The 17,690-nt window shown below is 40.1% G+C and overlaps 1 protein-coding gene across 6 annotated transcripts; it reads left to right on the top strand.

The window, feature by feature from the left end:
• Positions 1-283: 283 nt before the first annotated feature.
• Positions 284-15,430, top strand: vegfab (vascular endothelial growth factor Ab). Of its 6 annotated transcripts, none has more exons than XM_029462721.1 (8): positions 286-1,005; positions 2,884-2,926; positions 3,953-4,149; positions 4,901-4,977; positions 7,799-7,831; positions 10,408-10,482; positions 12,083-12,226; positions 13,675-15,430. In XM_029462721.1, the coding sequence occupies exons 1-8, from the start codon at positions 952-954 to the stop codon at positions 13,694-13,696; spliced, it is 645 nt and encodes a 214-aa protein (XP_029318581.1). In that variant the 5' UTR covers positions 286-951; the 3' UTR covers positions 13,697-15,430. The 6 variants fall into 6 exon arrangements, 5 of the variants coding, with proteins under 5 accessions (XP_029318585.1, XP_029318584.1, XP_029318581.1 ...); XM_029462723.1 differs by lacking the exon at positions 286-1,005 and adding an exon at positions 1,016-2,425; XR_003834595.1 differs by lacking the exon at positions 13,675-15,430 and having other exon boundaries at positions 284-1,005; positions 9,230-10,482; positions 12,083-12,109.
• The last annotated feature ends 2,260 nt before the right edge of the window (positions 15,431-17,690 follow it).

Below are 17,690 nucleotides of genomic sequence, written 5' to 3'. Positions count from 1 at the left end.
TTGCATATTTGATAGAGTTTTTAAAGCTGCAAAATAATTGTAGCCTGCACACGGCATAAGGAGATGATTAAATAGATTATTCTTTATATTTTTTATATTTCAGCCGGTGACACTAAAACATCACAATCACAATATCAGGATGCCCTCAAGTAAAATAAAAATAGCTCTGAGCTTAGCTTTTAATAGCTTGCTGGTGATGCGGTCACATGAGTGAACGTTTAATAGGTGAAAGTTTTGAATACGACTTTAGAGGAGCGCGCAGCAGTGCTGTGTATCAGCCCATAGAGGACACACCTACACTGTTTTAATGAACAACCAATCATCCACGTTCACGGACCGCCGGTGCTAGCCACACACACATCCACAGTATTGAGAGGACGAGGCAGAGTTGGACTCGGTCTGTCTTAACGGAGAGAGCTGACCTGCTTAGTGCGCAGTGACAGAGGAGTACAAAAAAAAAGCAAATAGACAAAGTTTTGTTGGACGAGTATCTTTCGCGGTATTCTTTTTCACTGAACGTCATCCAGCTGGTCCATGGGTTCAAGTTGCACATAGGACTTACAAGTTACCAATGGACAGATACTTGGAGACGGCTGGAGCAACGAGCATGGAATAATTTTTGTAATGTGGAATGCTATTCCTTTGCAAGAAAATAAAGGTCTGCTGCGGAACAATGTGAGACGTTTTGCGTCTTGGATTCTCGTGTTTCTGGAAATCATGAAAATCATTGGCAACAGTTGAGAAGGAAGAAGTTATGCACAAAGGATTGTATGCTCCGAACCTGGGACCAACATGGATTTGCCATTACAACCCCCTGCCCCTTATTTAGTGAAGTTCTAGCCGGCCCACTTGTGTTGTTGTTATTGTAAACTTCATGTTTGAGAACAAATCGCCTGATTGGCCTCTTGGATTTTAAAACGTCGCCTGCCTTTGGATTGGATTTCCAACACGATGAACTTTATTGACAGTTTGACACTATTATTTTTGACGCTGTCAGCTGTCAAGGTTAGTCATGTGTTCCAGGGAGCAAGCTGGACAAAAAAGAAAAACGTCAATCGACCTCTATTTGCGTCATGTAGCCACTGGTCATTAATGTGTAGCTCGTCCTTGTCTTTCCTCTGGCTAGGTCATCACTCGTGTTTAAACAAACCGTAATGTTTAGTGGCTTTGGGGATATTTAAACAGCCATTACGCAAAGCCGACACTGTATACACCTTACTCACACACTGGTGGGTGGTGCGCTTTTTGTGTTGCAAATGCGGCATATGTGATGATTTTTTAAATAATGTTGTGAAGTTTGACGCTGGGTGATTGCAGGCCTGCTCTAAAACCACCTTGGAGATATTATTACGCTTTAAAGGCGCAGCGGCTCCTTTCTGAATTAGGACATGTGAGCAGGTTCACTCCTGGCACTCACGGTTAGCTCTCTCTAATAAGAACGCATCCTACTTTCCACACTGACATTTAGGCTAACACTTAGTTTCAGGACATTACTTCACAGATTAATCAGGTTGACGCGAGAGCGCATTGTAAATCGTTTCTCATATAATCATTAATCAAGTTCAGTGCGTCCAGGAAGGCTTTGAGCAAAGGTTTCCTGGTGGGAAAAAAACAGTTCTTCAACAGGAGGCTGCATTTTATATTTCCAGCAAAAATGATTGGACTTTGGAGGATTATTTCTAATAGGAATTTGCCAACACCTCAAAGAAAGCAGGGATGTTTTTTTATTGTAACATAGTACTCTCTCAAGCATCTTACCCCGAAGGTAATGAAATGTTCACCCTTCAGAGTCCAGCAAAGTGTTTATTTATCTAACTGGTTGATTTGATGACACATAAAGCCCCCAATCAACGCCGAACAGTATCAGGATGATGTCTCAACTGCTCACTGCCAGTTGGCCTATCATCGATTTAGGGGCCGGTGTTCGCAGCTTGACACCCTTCCATTAATAATACAGTATAGTGTTTTGTGGGGCTGGGGTCTCCCACCCTCTCACGCCACCAGAAGGGGGTGGAGACTGCGGCACCGATACAGCTAGACCCTTTTTTTTTAAACGTTTCATTAAGGAAAGGAAAAAAGTTTCACCGACTCACTGAATAAAAGCTGGTGCTACAGGATGTGGTCTCATGCAATATTGGCGAGATGTTGCGCGAGTTGCGCGAGTTGCGTGCGCCTGTATGTGAGAAAGGGAAAGAGAGAGAGACAGAGAAGAGTGCGCGCGGTTGAGTGCGTATGTGAAAGCGAGAGAAAAGTTGTGCGTAATGGCTCGCACGGATGGAAAGTTGCCAAAATCCTTTGTGGTCGGACTGGTGTGGTGACAGCTGCCCCCTGTGAGGGAAAGTAGCAGGCTGAAATTCTTACCGGTTTTAATGGCGAGTTATTAATCCGCGTTGCCAGGCGGCGGCGGAGGAGGCACACATTAAAGGTTTGGTAACTGAAACAAAAAACAGTTTACAATTCAACAGTTTATGTAGTTTTGTCACGGAGCTGATGTGGTAGAATTTAGGTCAGCTAGGTCATACTTCTATCATACAAGCAAATTAATTAAGGAACGTTTACTTTATTCCAGAATATACATATTAATAACTTCGCTGAACATCTTTTACTTAAAACATATTGCCAGATGTGGTGTGATCAGAACCACGGTCTTAAAAACTACATGGATGTGTTTTTTGTCAATGTTTATAAAAGAACGTATGAACCTTGGACTGCTATTTCCAACCATATTGTGTATTATTCATATTCTGGCAGCGGCCAACAGACATGTCAAAATGTAAATATATATATTTTTGCGCAACTATGGATAAGTAAAGGGTAGCATTTTTCTGAGCTCTTGCACAATGTACTGTAACTAACAGTTTGCTTCTTTTTCCCTCCTTGCAGAGCGCCCACATACCGAAGGAAACAGAAAGAGGTCCACATGACGGTAGGTGTCCCACAGGGCACCGTGGGAATACAGCCTGCTCTTTTCTCCCTGGCTGGCACACAGCCAAGGAGAAAAGAGCTGGTTTGAGGTTCACCTTGACATTAAAGGGAAATTATCGCCTCCTGGTGGACAACTGCTTGGTTTGACTTTCCAGATTTATCCCCCCAAAACTCCCCCTTTTAGTTATGGAGAGCAGTTTCACCCTTTAAATCTCAACTCTTGGACGTTTTCATCCTGGACAGCATTCCTTCTTGTTTGAGGTTAAGCTGGGGAAATGTTATGGTGACCAGACTCTTTTATATAATGGAATTTCACCCTCTTGGCCCACAATTTCATTTTTGCACAATCCCAGCATTGCCCAATCTGATGTGGACAATCAGAAGCTGAACTTCATGATATTGTTCAAGAGAAGGATATTTGTTTTGGCTTCCCAGAGGGCTGTCAAGTGGGGGTTGTTTTAGGCTCTGGGTGATATTTTGGAGGTGGTGTCTGTCTGTGTGCTAATATATTTCTCAAGAACAGAACTCCTGCAAAGACTGAAGGGGGGGGGGGGAGGGGGGAGTAGACTTAAGGGGGAAAAACTATTGGCTATAAGTATGGGGTGACACTCAAGTCCAGCAATTGTCTGATGCAGCAGAAAGGGTCCAAACAGATTCACATAGAGACAAAATTGCATACGTGTGTGTGTGTGTGTGTGTGTGTGTGTGTGTGTGTGTGTGTGTGTGTGTGTGTGTGTGTGTGTGTGTGTGTGTGTGTGTGTGTGTGTGTGTGAGTGTGTGTAAAAACAGGTAAATCTCTTTGAACCAAGTGCCTCTCAATCGAATAAGAGAAAGTAAAACGTGTGTGAATGTGTGTGTTTCATCTCCTTCACTGTGGTTCCTCTGTGAGCCTGCCAGCATTTTTAATTCATGTCTCCTTTTAGGTGTGTGTTATTGTTCCAGCACTGTAGTATTTAAGAGTTGGTGGTTTAAACTGAGCACCGCTTTCATTTTATAACCCTTGAACACTGTCACTCTGTCTCCCCAGTGATCCCTTTAATGGAGGTGTACAACAAGAGTTTGTGTAAGCCTCGGGAGCTGCTGGTGGAGATTCTGCAGGAGTATCCGGAGGAGGTGGAGCACATCTTCATCCCGTCCTGCGTGGTGTTGACGCGCTGCGCCGGCTGCTGCAACGATGAGATGTTGCAGTGCATGCCGACATCCAGCTATAACATTACAATGGAGGTCAGTAACGTTGTTTATTACAACAGAAATACTTTGGGTGTTTTGTCCAGTGGGGTTCATAGTGTTGAGTGTGATGGGCGAGGGGGGAAGTCTTATTTATCCAGGATGTGCCCTAAAGGGACAGATTGAGGCCCAGAACCTTCCAGATGCCCTTCTGCTCAATCCATGTCACACTAGAGTTTGCTTAAAGGCTGAACAGCTGCGACCTTTGGGCAAAAATGCCCCCTATACATCACACTTTTTCCACCCCTCTGGTTCTTCTGTGTATGAGGAGTCAGTCTTGTTCATGGTTTCTCTCCCCTTTTATACCATTAGTCAAGTTTTCATACAGATATATTGCACATTTTAACCAAAAGTTCCATAAAACTGGCAAAATAAAATGCAAATGAAGTGCACCATCCACCTTAGCACAGTTTGTGGTGCTGATTCTCCAGTCTGGTGCCATTAAATCATTGCAGAAGAAGCCACGATGATGTCACTAAAAGAGCGCCAGTCAAACCTCAAACTGTCCAAAACTATGTGGATATGTTCAAATTTGGAAATGTTTCCAAACGTTACGTAAATATGGTATTTATTCTTGTTTCGTTTGTTTCTTGTATTCTTGGGTTAATATAAAAAACAGGATTTTCTGAACCTTAGTGGCCTTTCTGTGTGACCTTTGTTAACACCAACAAGTAGTTTAGGAATATTGTTGATTAACGTATGTTTCATTTCAATCTGTGACAATTTCTCTTTCTTCTTTTTTTTACAGATTAAAAGAATAAAACCCCAAAGGCAACAAAATGATATTTTCTTGAGTTTCACAGAACACAGCGCATGTGAGTGTAGGTAAGAAACCCTGAACACGCACTGAAACGCACACATTGTGAATGAAATACTAGCAGCTGTACAATTTGTGTGGCAGTGCAGAGGTCGACCAAACATGTCATGTAAAGTTATTGTCTTCTGTTTGCCTCTGATGCATATCGGGTGGATTCATATCTTATCTTTGCTTCTTTTACTTCACTGCTCTTGAAAAGACCTAAGTAGGGCTGTAGTTAAGACCAACTTAATCAACTACAAGTCAAGTTCAAAACTAGGTCAGAGTCAAAACCAGGTCCAAAGGCAGTCGAGACCGAATCAAGACCGAGTCCAGAGCAAAGTGAGGCCTGTTCAAGACCATAATAAGCACTAATGTCTTTCCAATGCTAATCCTCTGCTGTCCTGTGTAACCGTGCGCACACAGCTTGGACAACAGCTAATTTTGGTTAATGTAGGAAAAATAGTAGATAGCAGACTAGTTGTAACGATGGAGCAAAGTTAAAAATAGATTACAGACCCATAATACCGACTCATTTTCGTTACGCGTCACACCTGAGACCCAGACAATTCCGAGTCCACGACAAGGGAAAGACTTGAAAAAAGCGGACTCGATCACTTCAACCCTGGATCTAAGTGGGTCCAAGCACATCGCAGCACACATCCTCCATACTGTTTTAGTTCATCCTCATTCCATCACATTGCTCAAGTAAAGGAGAAACATTTGTGCGAGTACAGTGCAACCTAATCCTTTGTTTTCCTTCCGTGGCACGTAGAGGTGACTCCTGGAACTACATAGGTGTGATAGCTTTAGTTATTGATCTCTAAGATAAGCACTGTGTGTCCTTGTTGTGGCCTCCGGTCACAGTAAGGTGACTGGTTAGACTTGAGGTGCAATGATTTATACCTTTTATGGATCGGTTTGTTATTCCGTCTTTTGTTTTGATAGGGAGCTATTATAATCTGTTAAAGCCCGTCATAAAAAGAGATAAGTGTTGCAATTAAATGTTGAAAAATATATTCATTGGTGACACCTTCTTGTGCTGGCGTTTAAGCTCGACTGGCGAAACAGAATCAGATGGTTAGCAAAAGTGAAACGAGGAAAAAGTAAATATTTCATCATCATATCATCTTCATGTCACTATCCAGGTCAATCATTAACACATATGTAACATTTCCTCGCTCTTGTCTTTGGCCTCTGTTGACAGCTGTAGGTGAGATCCATCACTTCCTGATGTTTTGTCACATGATAATTATGGCGGCTGAGATTTGATCTGTGTGACATTAATTAAAAGTAAATTGTGACACAGCGATACAGAGGGGGGACATGCATCATCCTCCCACATTGAAGGGAAATCTAAAAAGCAAACAAACATTGTAGGGAGGGATATTGGCCGACGACCAAGCTATCCCTTTTCTGAGCTATCAAATCCGAAATATGTTTGTGTTCTGTGCAGTGAGGCTGCAGCAGTCAGTCTGCAAAGCCCGTGGCTAAAAAGTAATGTTACTCTGAATTTACTGCTGTCTGTGCTGACACAATACTTCACTGTAAAACCATTTACATGTAACTATAAACTTTAAGGGCACATCCATAACATTTTAGAGGCTGTGATCAATCCATTTAATGTTCTTCAAAATGTTTGGCTTCACTGTATTGTTCTGGACATGATATGCAGGAATTAGGTGCTATTAACAGATCACCAAGTCACTGCCAAGGTCAGAAAAACAAATAATATGTATCATGACTTATAACCAGCGGTGTGAAGTACAGTAACCCTAGTGTTATTTTGAGGTACTTGTATGATTTATTTAGATGCTATTACTGCAATTACCAGTAACTTATTACAGCTCTGATACAGCTGCAGGATTGTTAACAATGAGGCGGATATCAATGAGATAAACTCCAAAAAGTGCCGCTGGACTACATGCTGCATCACTTCCTGTGAATCCCTTGCGCATAGGAAGGCAATGTGAATCCAGCGCTGGAATGGCGGACTCCGCCACTAACAATGAAAACTACTAGAGTATCAAAAATTATGAAATGAAGAGTTGGATTTCATGAAAGTTTTAAGGATTTTACCTTTAACCATCTACATTAAAGTACTGCTTTCAGTGCATCGGTAACAATAATCCAATTTAACATGCTTTAAAAGTACCTATTTAGTACTTTGACTTTTGATGCTTGAGTACATTTTATTGTTATATAATTGATTTCAGTACTTTTCTTTGCAATTAAATAGTTTTACATTATGGTATTGCTACTTTTACTTATGTAAAGGATGCTTCAGATGCTACACATTTCAGTGAAGGCAATCGACGGCAGCACAGTATTTATCGGCCAACAGGTTTCAGTCATCTTCAGATACCTTTATGCTTTATTCAACGTGTTAGAGTTTAACTATCATTATTTCAAATAGAAACTTGGCTGTGTGTCCATGACCCTTTTTTAACGAAACACTGTTTCTTAACACTTTTGGCTTACTGTTGTCTCCAGAGTGCGCAAGCAAATTTATTGCTCCACTTTCTGTTGTCACATTGCCGAGAAGTGAAACAAAAAACTGCCAGTCCTGTTTGTAGTTTGTCAGTTCATCAGTGAACACACCCCTTTGTGTGGTATGTGAGTGCGTACATGCATTATTTCCCAGCATATGTTGCTTCATTTCCTGAGTAATTCAAAGTGAAAGAGTGTCACAGTGTCTGGTAAAGGACTATGACGTAATGTGATTTGATAGAAATTGATGCGAGCCCACCCGTGCTGATAATGAGGATCTGGTCTTGATAAGTATCTGTTCACCGGGAAACAGCGACATGCTGTGATCTAATGTTGTGTTGTTTTGTTCCTGCCTTTCAGGTTAAAGAAAGAAGTGAAAGAACAGAAAGAAAAGTGAGTACAGCACTCTTTCAGGGGAAACAATGGGGACTTGAGATTTGATCTTTTTCCTGTTTTTCTCTGCAAACAAACTCTTACTCTCAGTCGTCTGCAGCTCTGGGCCTAAGACCTTATTGACAGTATGTTATATGCTCTTTCTCACTTAAATGATCCGCCACATAGACACTCTCAAACACGAAAACACGTTACAACGATAATATTTGATTGATATATTGATTGAAAGCAACAAACAAGGTACCACATGAGATCATGTCGTGCTGAGATTAGCAAGTAGCTCTCAGGTGATAAACACGGGGAATACCAGACAAATCCATTCAGGTGAATGAGTGACACTTGATGGGGTCATTGCCCTCTTTGTACCTGTCCTTTACACCTTTCCTCCCTTTTCTATTTCATCTTTACATTCTTCTCCTCTCTTCTTTACTGTTTACATCCCACTTAACTCCTGTTACTGGTTGCTCTGATATAGATAACAGTGTTTTTGAAGACAGGTTAAATGTGTCTGTTTATGATCCTTGCTTAAGTGTTTTTCCCTTCCCATGCGTCAGCAATCAGTGTGACTCAAAGTGTCATTAAAACTCTTTAATCTTTAATGCTTTTGCGAACAGTCGTTAATATCTTTCTGTTGCAGGGCGGCTGTTGGTTGTATTTTGGTTTTATGCCAGGTCGTCTGTCATATAGATAAGCGCTAGTTTTGAGGTCTCCTCTTTGTCTTAACTATTTACGAGTCCGGCTTCGGTGGCGTGCGTCTACAAACTGATGGTTTTAGGGTCGTTCAACTCCTGTTTCTGATGCTTGCATACTTTCGTGTTTAGTTTTAACGTCGACCGCTGACCTCTCTGCAGTGACAGGTCTCCAGAAGTCTGTTAGGGTGAGTCATCCTGCTGAGGTTGTGAAACTTGTCAACTGTCAACGTCCACAGTGAACCTGGACCTGATGTCTCAACAATTTAAAGAGGACATTTGTACATTTACCGCAGCTGTATCCTGTTCCATGGATAACCTTATTGAATGGTCTAATATTTGTCATCCAGTTCCAGCTCGGTCTGACCTAGAACCATTGGATGGATTGTGGTAAACTCATTCTCATCCCCTGACCAATCATATAGCTCCATCATTTGGTCAAAATTAATTTGGTTTATGACTAAATACCGACAAAACTAATGTCATTCCCATCAGCCTCAGCTGCACTTTGTGTTTCATGCTAATAAGCAAATGTTAGCATGCTAACACGCTAACCTCAGATGGTGAACATAGTAAATATCATACCTGCCAAACATCAACATGCTATCATTGTGAACGTTACTATGCTGACGTAAGCATTTAGCTCAAATTAGGGCCGCAAGTCTCACTGACTCTTAGTCTTTCTTTTTTGTTTTTACCCGTTGTCCAGCAGTGGGTTCTATTTGCCAATGGCAAAACCAACTTGTAAATCCAACATTTCCATAGACTGAGCCAGGTGCTTTCATGACCTGTGCACCAGAAGAAGAAGAAGAAGAAGAAGAAGAAGAAGAAGAAGAAGACCAGAGCCGCACCGTTTGTGGAAATGTTGGATTTAAACGTTCACTTCTCCTCAGCAGAACGTGTCCTAATTTTAAGCAGGAAACAGACATCTATGAGATCACGAACATACCTTTAAAGACACAACCTGCTGCTGGATAACAAGTAAAAAAAAAGTTAGGTTTAGACTTTTCCCTAAGAATATGCCATCATTCCCCCTCCTTGGGCCAGAAACTAGTACAAAGCAAAAGTACAAAGAGTTTTCTTTTTCCATTACAGTTTTTCTACTTTAAAAAAAGAAATGTGTTTACACATTAGAAAGCAAAAGCTTGTGCAGCTCAGCTTGTTTTTGAACGCGCACTTTGATATTTTAGAACAGCCTGCACCTGTGAAACTCCAGATGTAAGCTTAACAGGCTCGTTCTCATTGTGCTGTTGTTTGAAACACGTTGAATCAGCCATAAAGAGTTGACCCAGATAGTTTGAAAAATGCAGTTTAGGTGAAGTCCATGTTCATTGTCCTCAATCCATTTGGGAAATTTCCAAACAGCCAGCTCAGCCAGAAATTAAACTATTAATGGTTAAAGCCATTGTACTGTTTGGCAAAAAAAGGTAATTTTCTACAGGGAACATTTGATATGTATGACATTCATAAAATATAGGATGTCTCGAAACCCCCAACAGTAAGCTGTATCCTTTTCAAATCAGGACACATTTCATTGGTTGCATCTTCATTTAAAAAGTTAAGTTTTAGTTCATTTCAACAGTTCAACAAAAACATGGTTGCATTTATTTGTGAACATTAGTAATTTTAGACATGTCACATATCCTCATGTCAATACTTCTCATAAAGTTATCATCACAAATCAATCCCTACACAATAATAATTATCAAACTAAACAATGTCCTGTTTTCAATGGCTCTTTAATTTATAGAAATGAAAAAAGATTGCTGATTATTAATCAGTGTCGGTTTTTAGCAATCATCGGTGTCGACCTTTCAAAACACATCAGTCCATTTCTCCTCAGTCTCTCAGGAATCTCTCTGCGTTGTTGTCCTCTTTCTCTTGCAGAAAACCCCGGAAAGGCAAGGGTAAAGGCCAAAAGAGAAAACGAAAGAAAAACCGTGACAAAACAATTCACGATGCGTATGTCAGCTCCGCCTTCTCCACCTACCTGCACCTGAGTGTTGCACTTCTCATAATTAAGCTCATTTGGGAAGAGCTCATTTGTCCCTTTTAATTTGCACCATTAGCATCATCAATTAGCATGTCGCTTCTGTGTATTGTCCTAACTTTGTCTCGTCAGTCATGTTCTACGCATTCAGAATATCCGTGTCTAAAGTGTCCTGTTTGCTAACATGCTAATGCAGCTTTAGCAAAACTTTACATAACACCGATAACCAGGGAAGTACAGCAGACTTGCGTGCCCTATCCCACATGACAAGAAAAGAAGCATAACCAATCTCCACTCGTCAAAATACCTATCTAATCTCCCTCCAACCTTACCAGCTCCCGGTTTGCAAGAATATCACTCTCTATGGGTGAGCCTGGGCTGATGGTTAGGATGAAATACAGAAATATATTATGAAAAACAGTAGAAGGTTGAGTTGCTCCTAACATCTTGTCAGATAGCTAGTTTTCTAAATTGATAATGGACACGTTTAAAGAGGCTGGAATAAACAGATTTGCCGTTAGCTGTAATTTGAACCCTCTACTGAAACAAGACCAAAGCTCCACCAGCATGGCTTTGCAGACGGGCTCGTACTGTTCTGATATCTGTGCTGGGATCACCATGATCGTAATCACTGTCCTGTGTTCAGTGTTGAGTCTGTGCCGCTTTGCTGTGTCTCTTACCCGTCTCCTTTGCACTCTTTGTTCTTTTCATCTTTACGAGCAGGTTTTGTCATCCTGTGCATAATACTGGTAGTTTTTATGTAATGTAAAGATATGAGTGATTGCTATCTATTGCCTTTTTTTCTTTTCTTTTTTTGCTAGGGGGGTTATGTAAACCAGCAAATTGTTGTTAAGTACTGTTTTGTATCTTTGTTTGCCTACTTTTGTCTTTGAAACTATACAAGAGCACCCATATTTTATTCATAAATAATATATAGATGATCTCATGTTTCTTCAGTGCTCATACTGTGAAAGAATACATGTCTTTGTGTTCATTTGTCATTTGTATTCTGAGATGTAAATAGGGTATCTGAGCCTTCATCTGTCAATTTTTAGCCTTTGTTCTGGATCTAATGTCTCTCTGTGGGAAACATAGTCTGCACTTTTCACTCAATAAAATGAAATCTTTCTTAACGGAGCACCAAGCAGACCCTTGAGTCTTCTTTATCAAGAGTTTAATATATGTGAGAGTGAGAGCGAGGTCATTGACCCGCAGTTTAAAGACAATACGTGTAGTTTGGTGTTGCATGAACAGGTCCAGAGCTTTGCTCAATGCATGTCTGTCACATACAAGGCATTTGTGAGTGGTCCAATCAACACGGGAATGTTTGGGGGGCGGGAGGGAGGGTAATTTTACTGCTTGAGTATTTGCCTGGTCTGTGGGAACCTGTGTGCAATACTACCCAACTGTCACATGTAGTACAACTTGTCGGCTTGGCTTAGAAAAGCAAACTTGAGCGTACAAACTGGCTGACCTAAGGGTGACCTTTCTTATGGGTGGTAATGGTACACTGTGATAATCATAATCTCTCTCCCTCTTCCTTCCCATCTCTGCCTGTCTCTCCTTGTCTAGTCTTTGTGAACCATGTTGTGATCACTGCTCAGAGAGGAGAAAGCGATTGTTCGTGCAGGATCCCACAACCTGCCGATGCTCCTGCAAACACACAGACGAATACTGTAAAGAACGCCAGCTAGAGCTCAACGAGAGGACCTGCAAGTAAGTGCTATGCTCTGCTGTATCTATGTTTTCCTTAGCGTAAAATTACCTGAGACTACGAGTTGTTGTGTTTTTGTTAGCTTAAAATGAGCCCTTCATATCTACATACGTAATTGGTCCTCTTTCACGGAATCCACCATGTTCAACCGTCATGTTATACCGCCATGTTCCTGCACTAGCTCAGAATTGACAAATCAAACTCTAGCTAGAGAGGGCTTTACTTGAAGGCCACCGTAGGTTCTCTACATCAGGGGTCTTCAACGTTTTTCGGGCCAAGGACCCCCAAACTGGTGTAGCGTGGTGCAGGGATCCCCTACTGTATATATTGTACACAATAGGCTTGAGGAGGTCTGTGCGACGGGGGGGGGGAAGGTACCCCCCTGCAGTACCTCCGCGGACCCCCTGGGTGTCACGGACCCCCTGTTGAAGACCACTGCTCTACATGCTTGGAAAGAGAGGGGCGAGCGGAGGGGTATTCAGTTGGTTGCAACCTCACTGCTAGATGCCACTAAATTCTACACACTGCTCCTTTAATAAAGCCAAAGTGGAAGCATAACTTCCTGGTTGTGTTGCAAAAGTAAGAAAACTTCATTCAAAGCCACATGGTCAATTGTAAAAATGCAAATTACTAAAAATCCAGCCTTGGTGTGACCCGGTGTCCATCAGCGAACCTTTTTCCTTTTCTCTTTCTTGTTCCCTGTCACATCTCTACAGTCCATCTACAATAATAAAGGCACAATTATGTATAATTTAATGCGGTTATTATCAACACGTTATTTTATATTAACAATAGATTACATTATTTTTGTATGCGGTATAAGAAGCTCATAGTGACGAACCCAAAGAGAAAAATCACCCAACTCTGCAGTTCCCCCATAGCTCTACGAAGCCTTATAGTGTCATTTGACTCATTGTTTTGGTTTCAGAGCACTCAACTCTACTGTTTTGGTTGACTCACAAGGCTCTCATCGCTGTCGTTGATGCTCTGATAAACCCGCTGTACGCTACCTGCTCAACACCAAATTCACTACTAAGTTATCGACTAGCTGGTGAACATAGTGGAGCATTTAGCAGCTAAAGAACCACATATTTTCCTCGGGAGTTGTTGGAGACCAAAACAGAGTGAAACGGTGTCAGATGGACACAAAGACGATGTGTTGTTTTGTCAACTGACTACTAACACGTTCGCCATATCAACCCTGAAAGGTCATAATATATCAGTGTTGTGTTCTGCCCCTAAGAGCCCAAAAAAGTAATTGCAGAGATATGTGACCCAGGTACACAAGCTAGTGGAATACCGTAGCAGTTAGCGTGAAAGAGACATTGAGACTTTGGCTCTCTTTGTGTTTATGTGTGTAGACGTCTGAGAAAGAGGCCAAAGGACACTCCCATCTACAGCCTGTTTTTTTCTTGTTCTGATAACTGTTTATGCTTTCCTTCTTGTTTAGATGTGATAAGCCAAGGAGATGAGAGAAGTGGCAGCACCAGATGTACAAGATGAAGGAATATTCTAGAGATATTTCACAGCACAGCACTTTGACGTTTGAACCGTAAGCTCTTCTTTTCTGTGGAAAGCATTCCCCTTGGACTAACTGAGAGAGAACAATAAGAAAGGCAGAAAGGCTCAACTGAAGTTTCCTCCCACTGTTTATCTGTGTGTATATAGATCATGATAAAAGAAAGTAAAGAGTACAGAATTGTTATGCTGCTACAGAAACAAATAACTAAACCCATCATTTGAAAAAAGGCAAATAGCCGCCATGTGGTTTTGCATTTCTAACAGGCTTGCGATGCAGGTGTAGTCTTGTTGTCAATTAATTGTATGCAATTACTTCACTGGATATGAGTATCTACTGTGGTTGTGTGTCAATCATCAAATTGCAAAATCTCTGAAGCTAAGATATATTTAACTGCTAAAACAGCGGGTGAGGCTGAAGAGGACATTGGAGCCCACTCTACTTTTAAAAATAATGGATGGATTTCGTCCGACGATGTCTACTTTTGCTTTTGGAGTGAAAACAGCAGGACAACCGGGACAGTTTAATTCGTCTCTACATGATATCGCTTTCTTTTCCTGTAAGGACATTGCAGGACTAATGTGGACGCACACAATGCCACCATTGTGATCAGCTTGCAGGAGAAGAGACTCTGGAGTGCCATATACGTTTAAAGGGATACTGGTTATCAATATAGCATCTAATGTTTTGCTATGTCCTACATGAAAACCACTGAAAACATCCTATACTGTAGTTTGATTCCATTTGAAAAACTGTGCCTCACAAAATGTACTGAGAAATCTTTTGGAGTGCTTTTTAAATTATTTTGTGTCTCCTTTTAAAGGAGAGGGGATTGTCAAAGTAGTTTTGTTAGTTGTTGAACTCAATACAGAATCCTTTGATTACATATCTTTTTCTCTGTAAATACCTAATATCCCTTTATGCCATAGTCCATTCTAGATAATTTATAATGTTATAGAGTATTTTTCAGTATTCAGTCTTCTACCCATATTTAATTTGGTCTATTTATATATGCAGTGTTATGTACCTGTGGCTGTCCTATCTCCCCCTATGTATAAGGTCACTGATGGCTACTCTCAGCACGGAGAATCTCTGTGCTTTTCTACAAAAAAATAACAAAAAAATCAACAAAAAAATCTAAATGATTTGTTAACATTCCCTAAATGTATCATTTGTACCGGTGTACCGATGACATCTCTTCTGGATTTTTCAACCCCTCTTATCTAAGGGTGTGGGTGCTGTGTATGATTTAAACATGCGTGTACATGTGTGTTTGTGTATGTGTGTGTGTGTGTGTGTGTGTGTGTGTGTGTGTGTGTGTGTGTGTGTGTGTGTGTGTGTGTGTGAGTGTGTGTTCACGTGCATTTGCCGATGCGCACATCTGTTTGTAGGTGTTAGTAAGTTGCATTTAAGTATTTAAGTAAGTAGCGGACCTCTGTTTCGTCCGTCCTTCAAGATGCAAATGCAAATAAACTACTGCTAGCAGCTCAGCATACACTACAACACCACCACCACATTTTAAATTTGGTTAACAATCTGTATCCTTTCTGCCATCAGCCCTAGAGCCCTCATTATTAGTTCTCTTTGTCTCTCCTTCACTATTAACATGTTTTCTGTGTCTATGTAAAACAGTAAAGCATATTTATTTTCAAATTATATTGTTTTTATATAAAATAAGGAAAAGGTTGCTGTGTTGTGAATGCTTTTCAAGAGGTTTAACTAGGCAACATGAGTTGTCCATGTTTTTGAGCGGCAAGCTGATTACCGACACATCTAGAAAGAAGCCCTTCAGGATGTAATCTGAAAGAAAATAGAACAGAGAAATAAGAAATTCCTGCACGCTTTTCATGACAGATATTCAGCCTTATGAATAAAATGGCACTTTGAAGCAGTGTGCAGTAATATCATCTGTTACCTCTAACTGTAGATAATTATTTAAGAGTGCCGAGAACTGTTGTTCTCACTACTAAATTAAAGATAACATTATGTAACAACAGCAAAATAATCTGCGAAGGCAAGACGGTAACTATCTTGTAGAAAAGCAACAGGAGCAGTTTGGTTAGGTAGGTCTTTTGTGGGTAAGGTTTTGGCAATAGTTAACTAAGAAAAGATTAATTCCTTTTCATTTCTTCATGGGATTCAAACCAAATGTTTTCCTGCAGTTATGGACAGAAACACCTGTGATCGGCCCCCGATTGGGAGGCTGGGTTTTCACAAAAATGTTATTTTTAGATAGAAGTTGAGTAATGCTATTGTTAACGTAAGAGATAGTTTGACTCAAGCAACGGCTTGGCGTGGTTAAAGTTAAGGTAAGAATATGGGAAGGACCATATCTGCCCACAATTGCATTAAAACACACAGTTCTATCCACATTGAATGCTCATTAATCTTCGGGTAACATGTTGCGTTACGTAACATAACATTACTGATATTCGCATAAAATGGAACCCGCTCATTAATTTCAATGAAACCACTGCAATGCCCAGATGGCTCCCGCTAAAAAGTTGAACCTAGCTCAAGTTTTTCTGCAACGCATCTATAAAAACATTGCGTTTGGCAATCAAATACATGCAAGTGCACAATTCTAATAGACCACATTGTGCCATGAAAAGAATGATTTTACTATTTAGCTCACAAATGTCAAACTTGAGGATAGAATGAAGAAACGAACGAGGCGATATCTACTTGCATCCAAAAAACAGTGTAGCTTCCCTCATTAGGGTGAATGGAACTTTCTGGTTTGACTTCAGCATTGGGATAACTCTATGGGCCATTTTCCACAATCAAAACTTTTCCATAAAATCCAAGAACCTTTTCAGGAAATCATAAAGAATACGTGGAACATGTTTCCAATGTTGGTCCATGGGCTGCACCTCACTAGACCTATTTTAGCCGTTTTAGCCCATAGAGCACGGGATTAGTGTCTATGCATAGTGACACTGCAGGAGTAACTTAACTCCAGGCCCCTGGACCAAATCTAACCCTTATGAATGTACTGTAGATTAAGTGGAGGTTTTTAGTTCTTTGGCCGTGTTTGTTTTGAAACTCATTTCCTCTTATCCCCATTGCTTGTTACTTCCCGTTGGATTAGCTCCTGCATGGCGTTAATGCTCGGCTGTGCTCTCTCTGACTCATTCTCTTTATGTGCATACCTAAATATAAAGCACACCATATAATCCCTGTAAATTGTGGGGCCCCCTTCACTGGGCAAAACACCCCAAAGAATGTCATAAACCGTCTGATCTGTGATTTACCCCGAACCCAGAACCCAGCGAGCAAGCCGTCTAGTCTACGTTGATTTAACATCAATTTGTCACTGTTTAGGATGTTGACGCGTAAAAAGCATCAACGGGGGGAATTGTTTATTGTTTGTTAGTTTGACACCAACAAAGAATATATATATATATACAGTATATATATATATATATATATATATATATATATATATATATATTTATATATATATATATATATTTATATTATATATATATTATTTTTATTTTTATTTTTATTTTTATTTTTATTTTTATTTTTATTTTATATATTTATATATTTTATATATATATTTATATATATATATATATATATATATATATATATATATATATATATTGATAAAGAGGCTTTAAAACATATAATACATCAGTTTAGTTATTTAGCAGTTAAAGAAAATCCAACATCAAACCCCCTTTGTTCAAAAGAAACCCCAAAATTAATTTAAAATAAACACACAATATGATTATTCAGACTCAGAGATTATATGGGAAGTTATATAAGAAACTAAGAAGTACATTAATCTTTATTTTATATAACCTTTAAAACATATTCTGTCCCTTTAGGAGTAAAGAGAAAATCCTTCATTGTGCATAACAGAGATTGATTCACCAGTTGGAAGCGGTATGTCAACTTCTACAGCTACTTCTCTTTCCTTTCAATTGTAATTTAGA

This window comes from Cottoperca gobio, chromosome 24, assembly GCF_900634415.1.
Source record: "Cottoperca gobio chromosome 24, fCotGob3.1, whole genome shotgun sequence".
NCBI lineage: Eukaryota > Metazoa > Chordata > Actinopteri > Perciformes > Bovichtidae > Cottoperca > Cottoperca gobio.
Note: the sequence above shows the minus strand (reverse complement) of the source record. Positions and strands in the feature narration are given on the sequence as shown.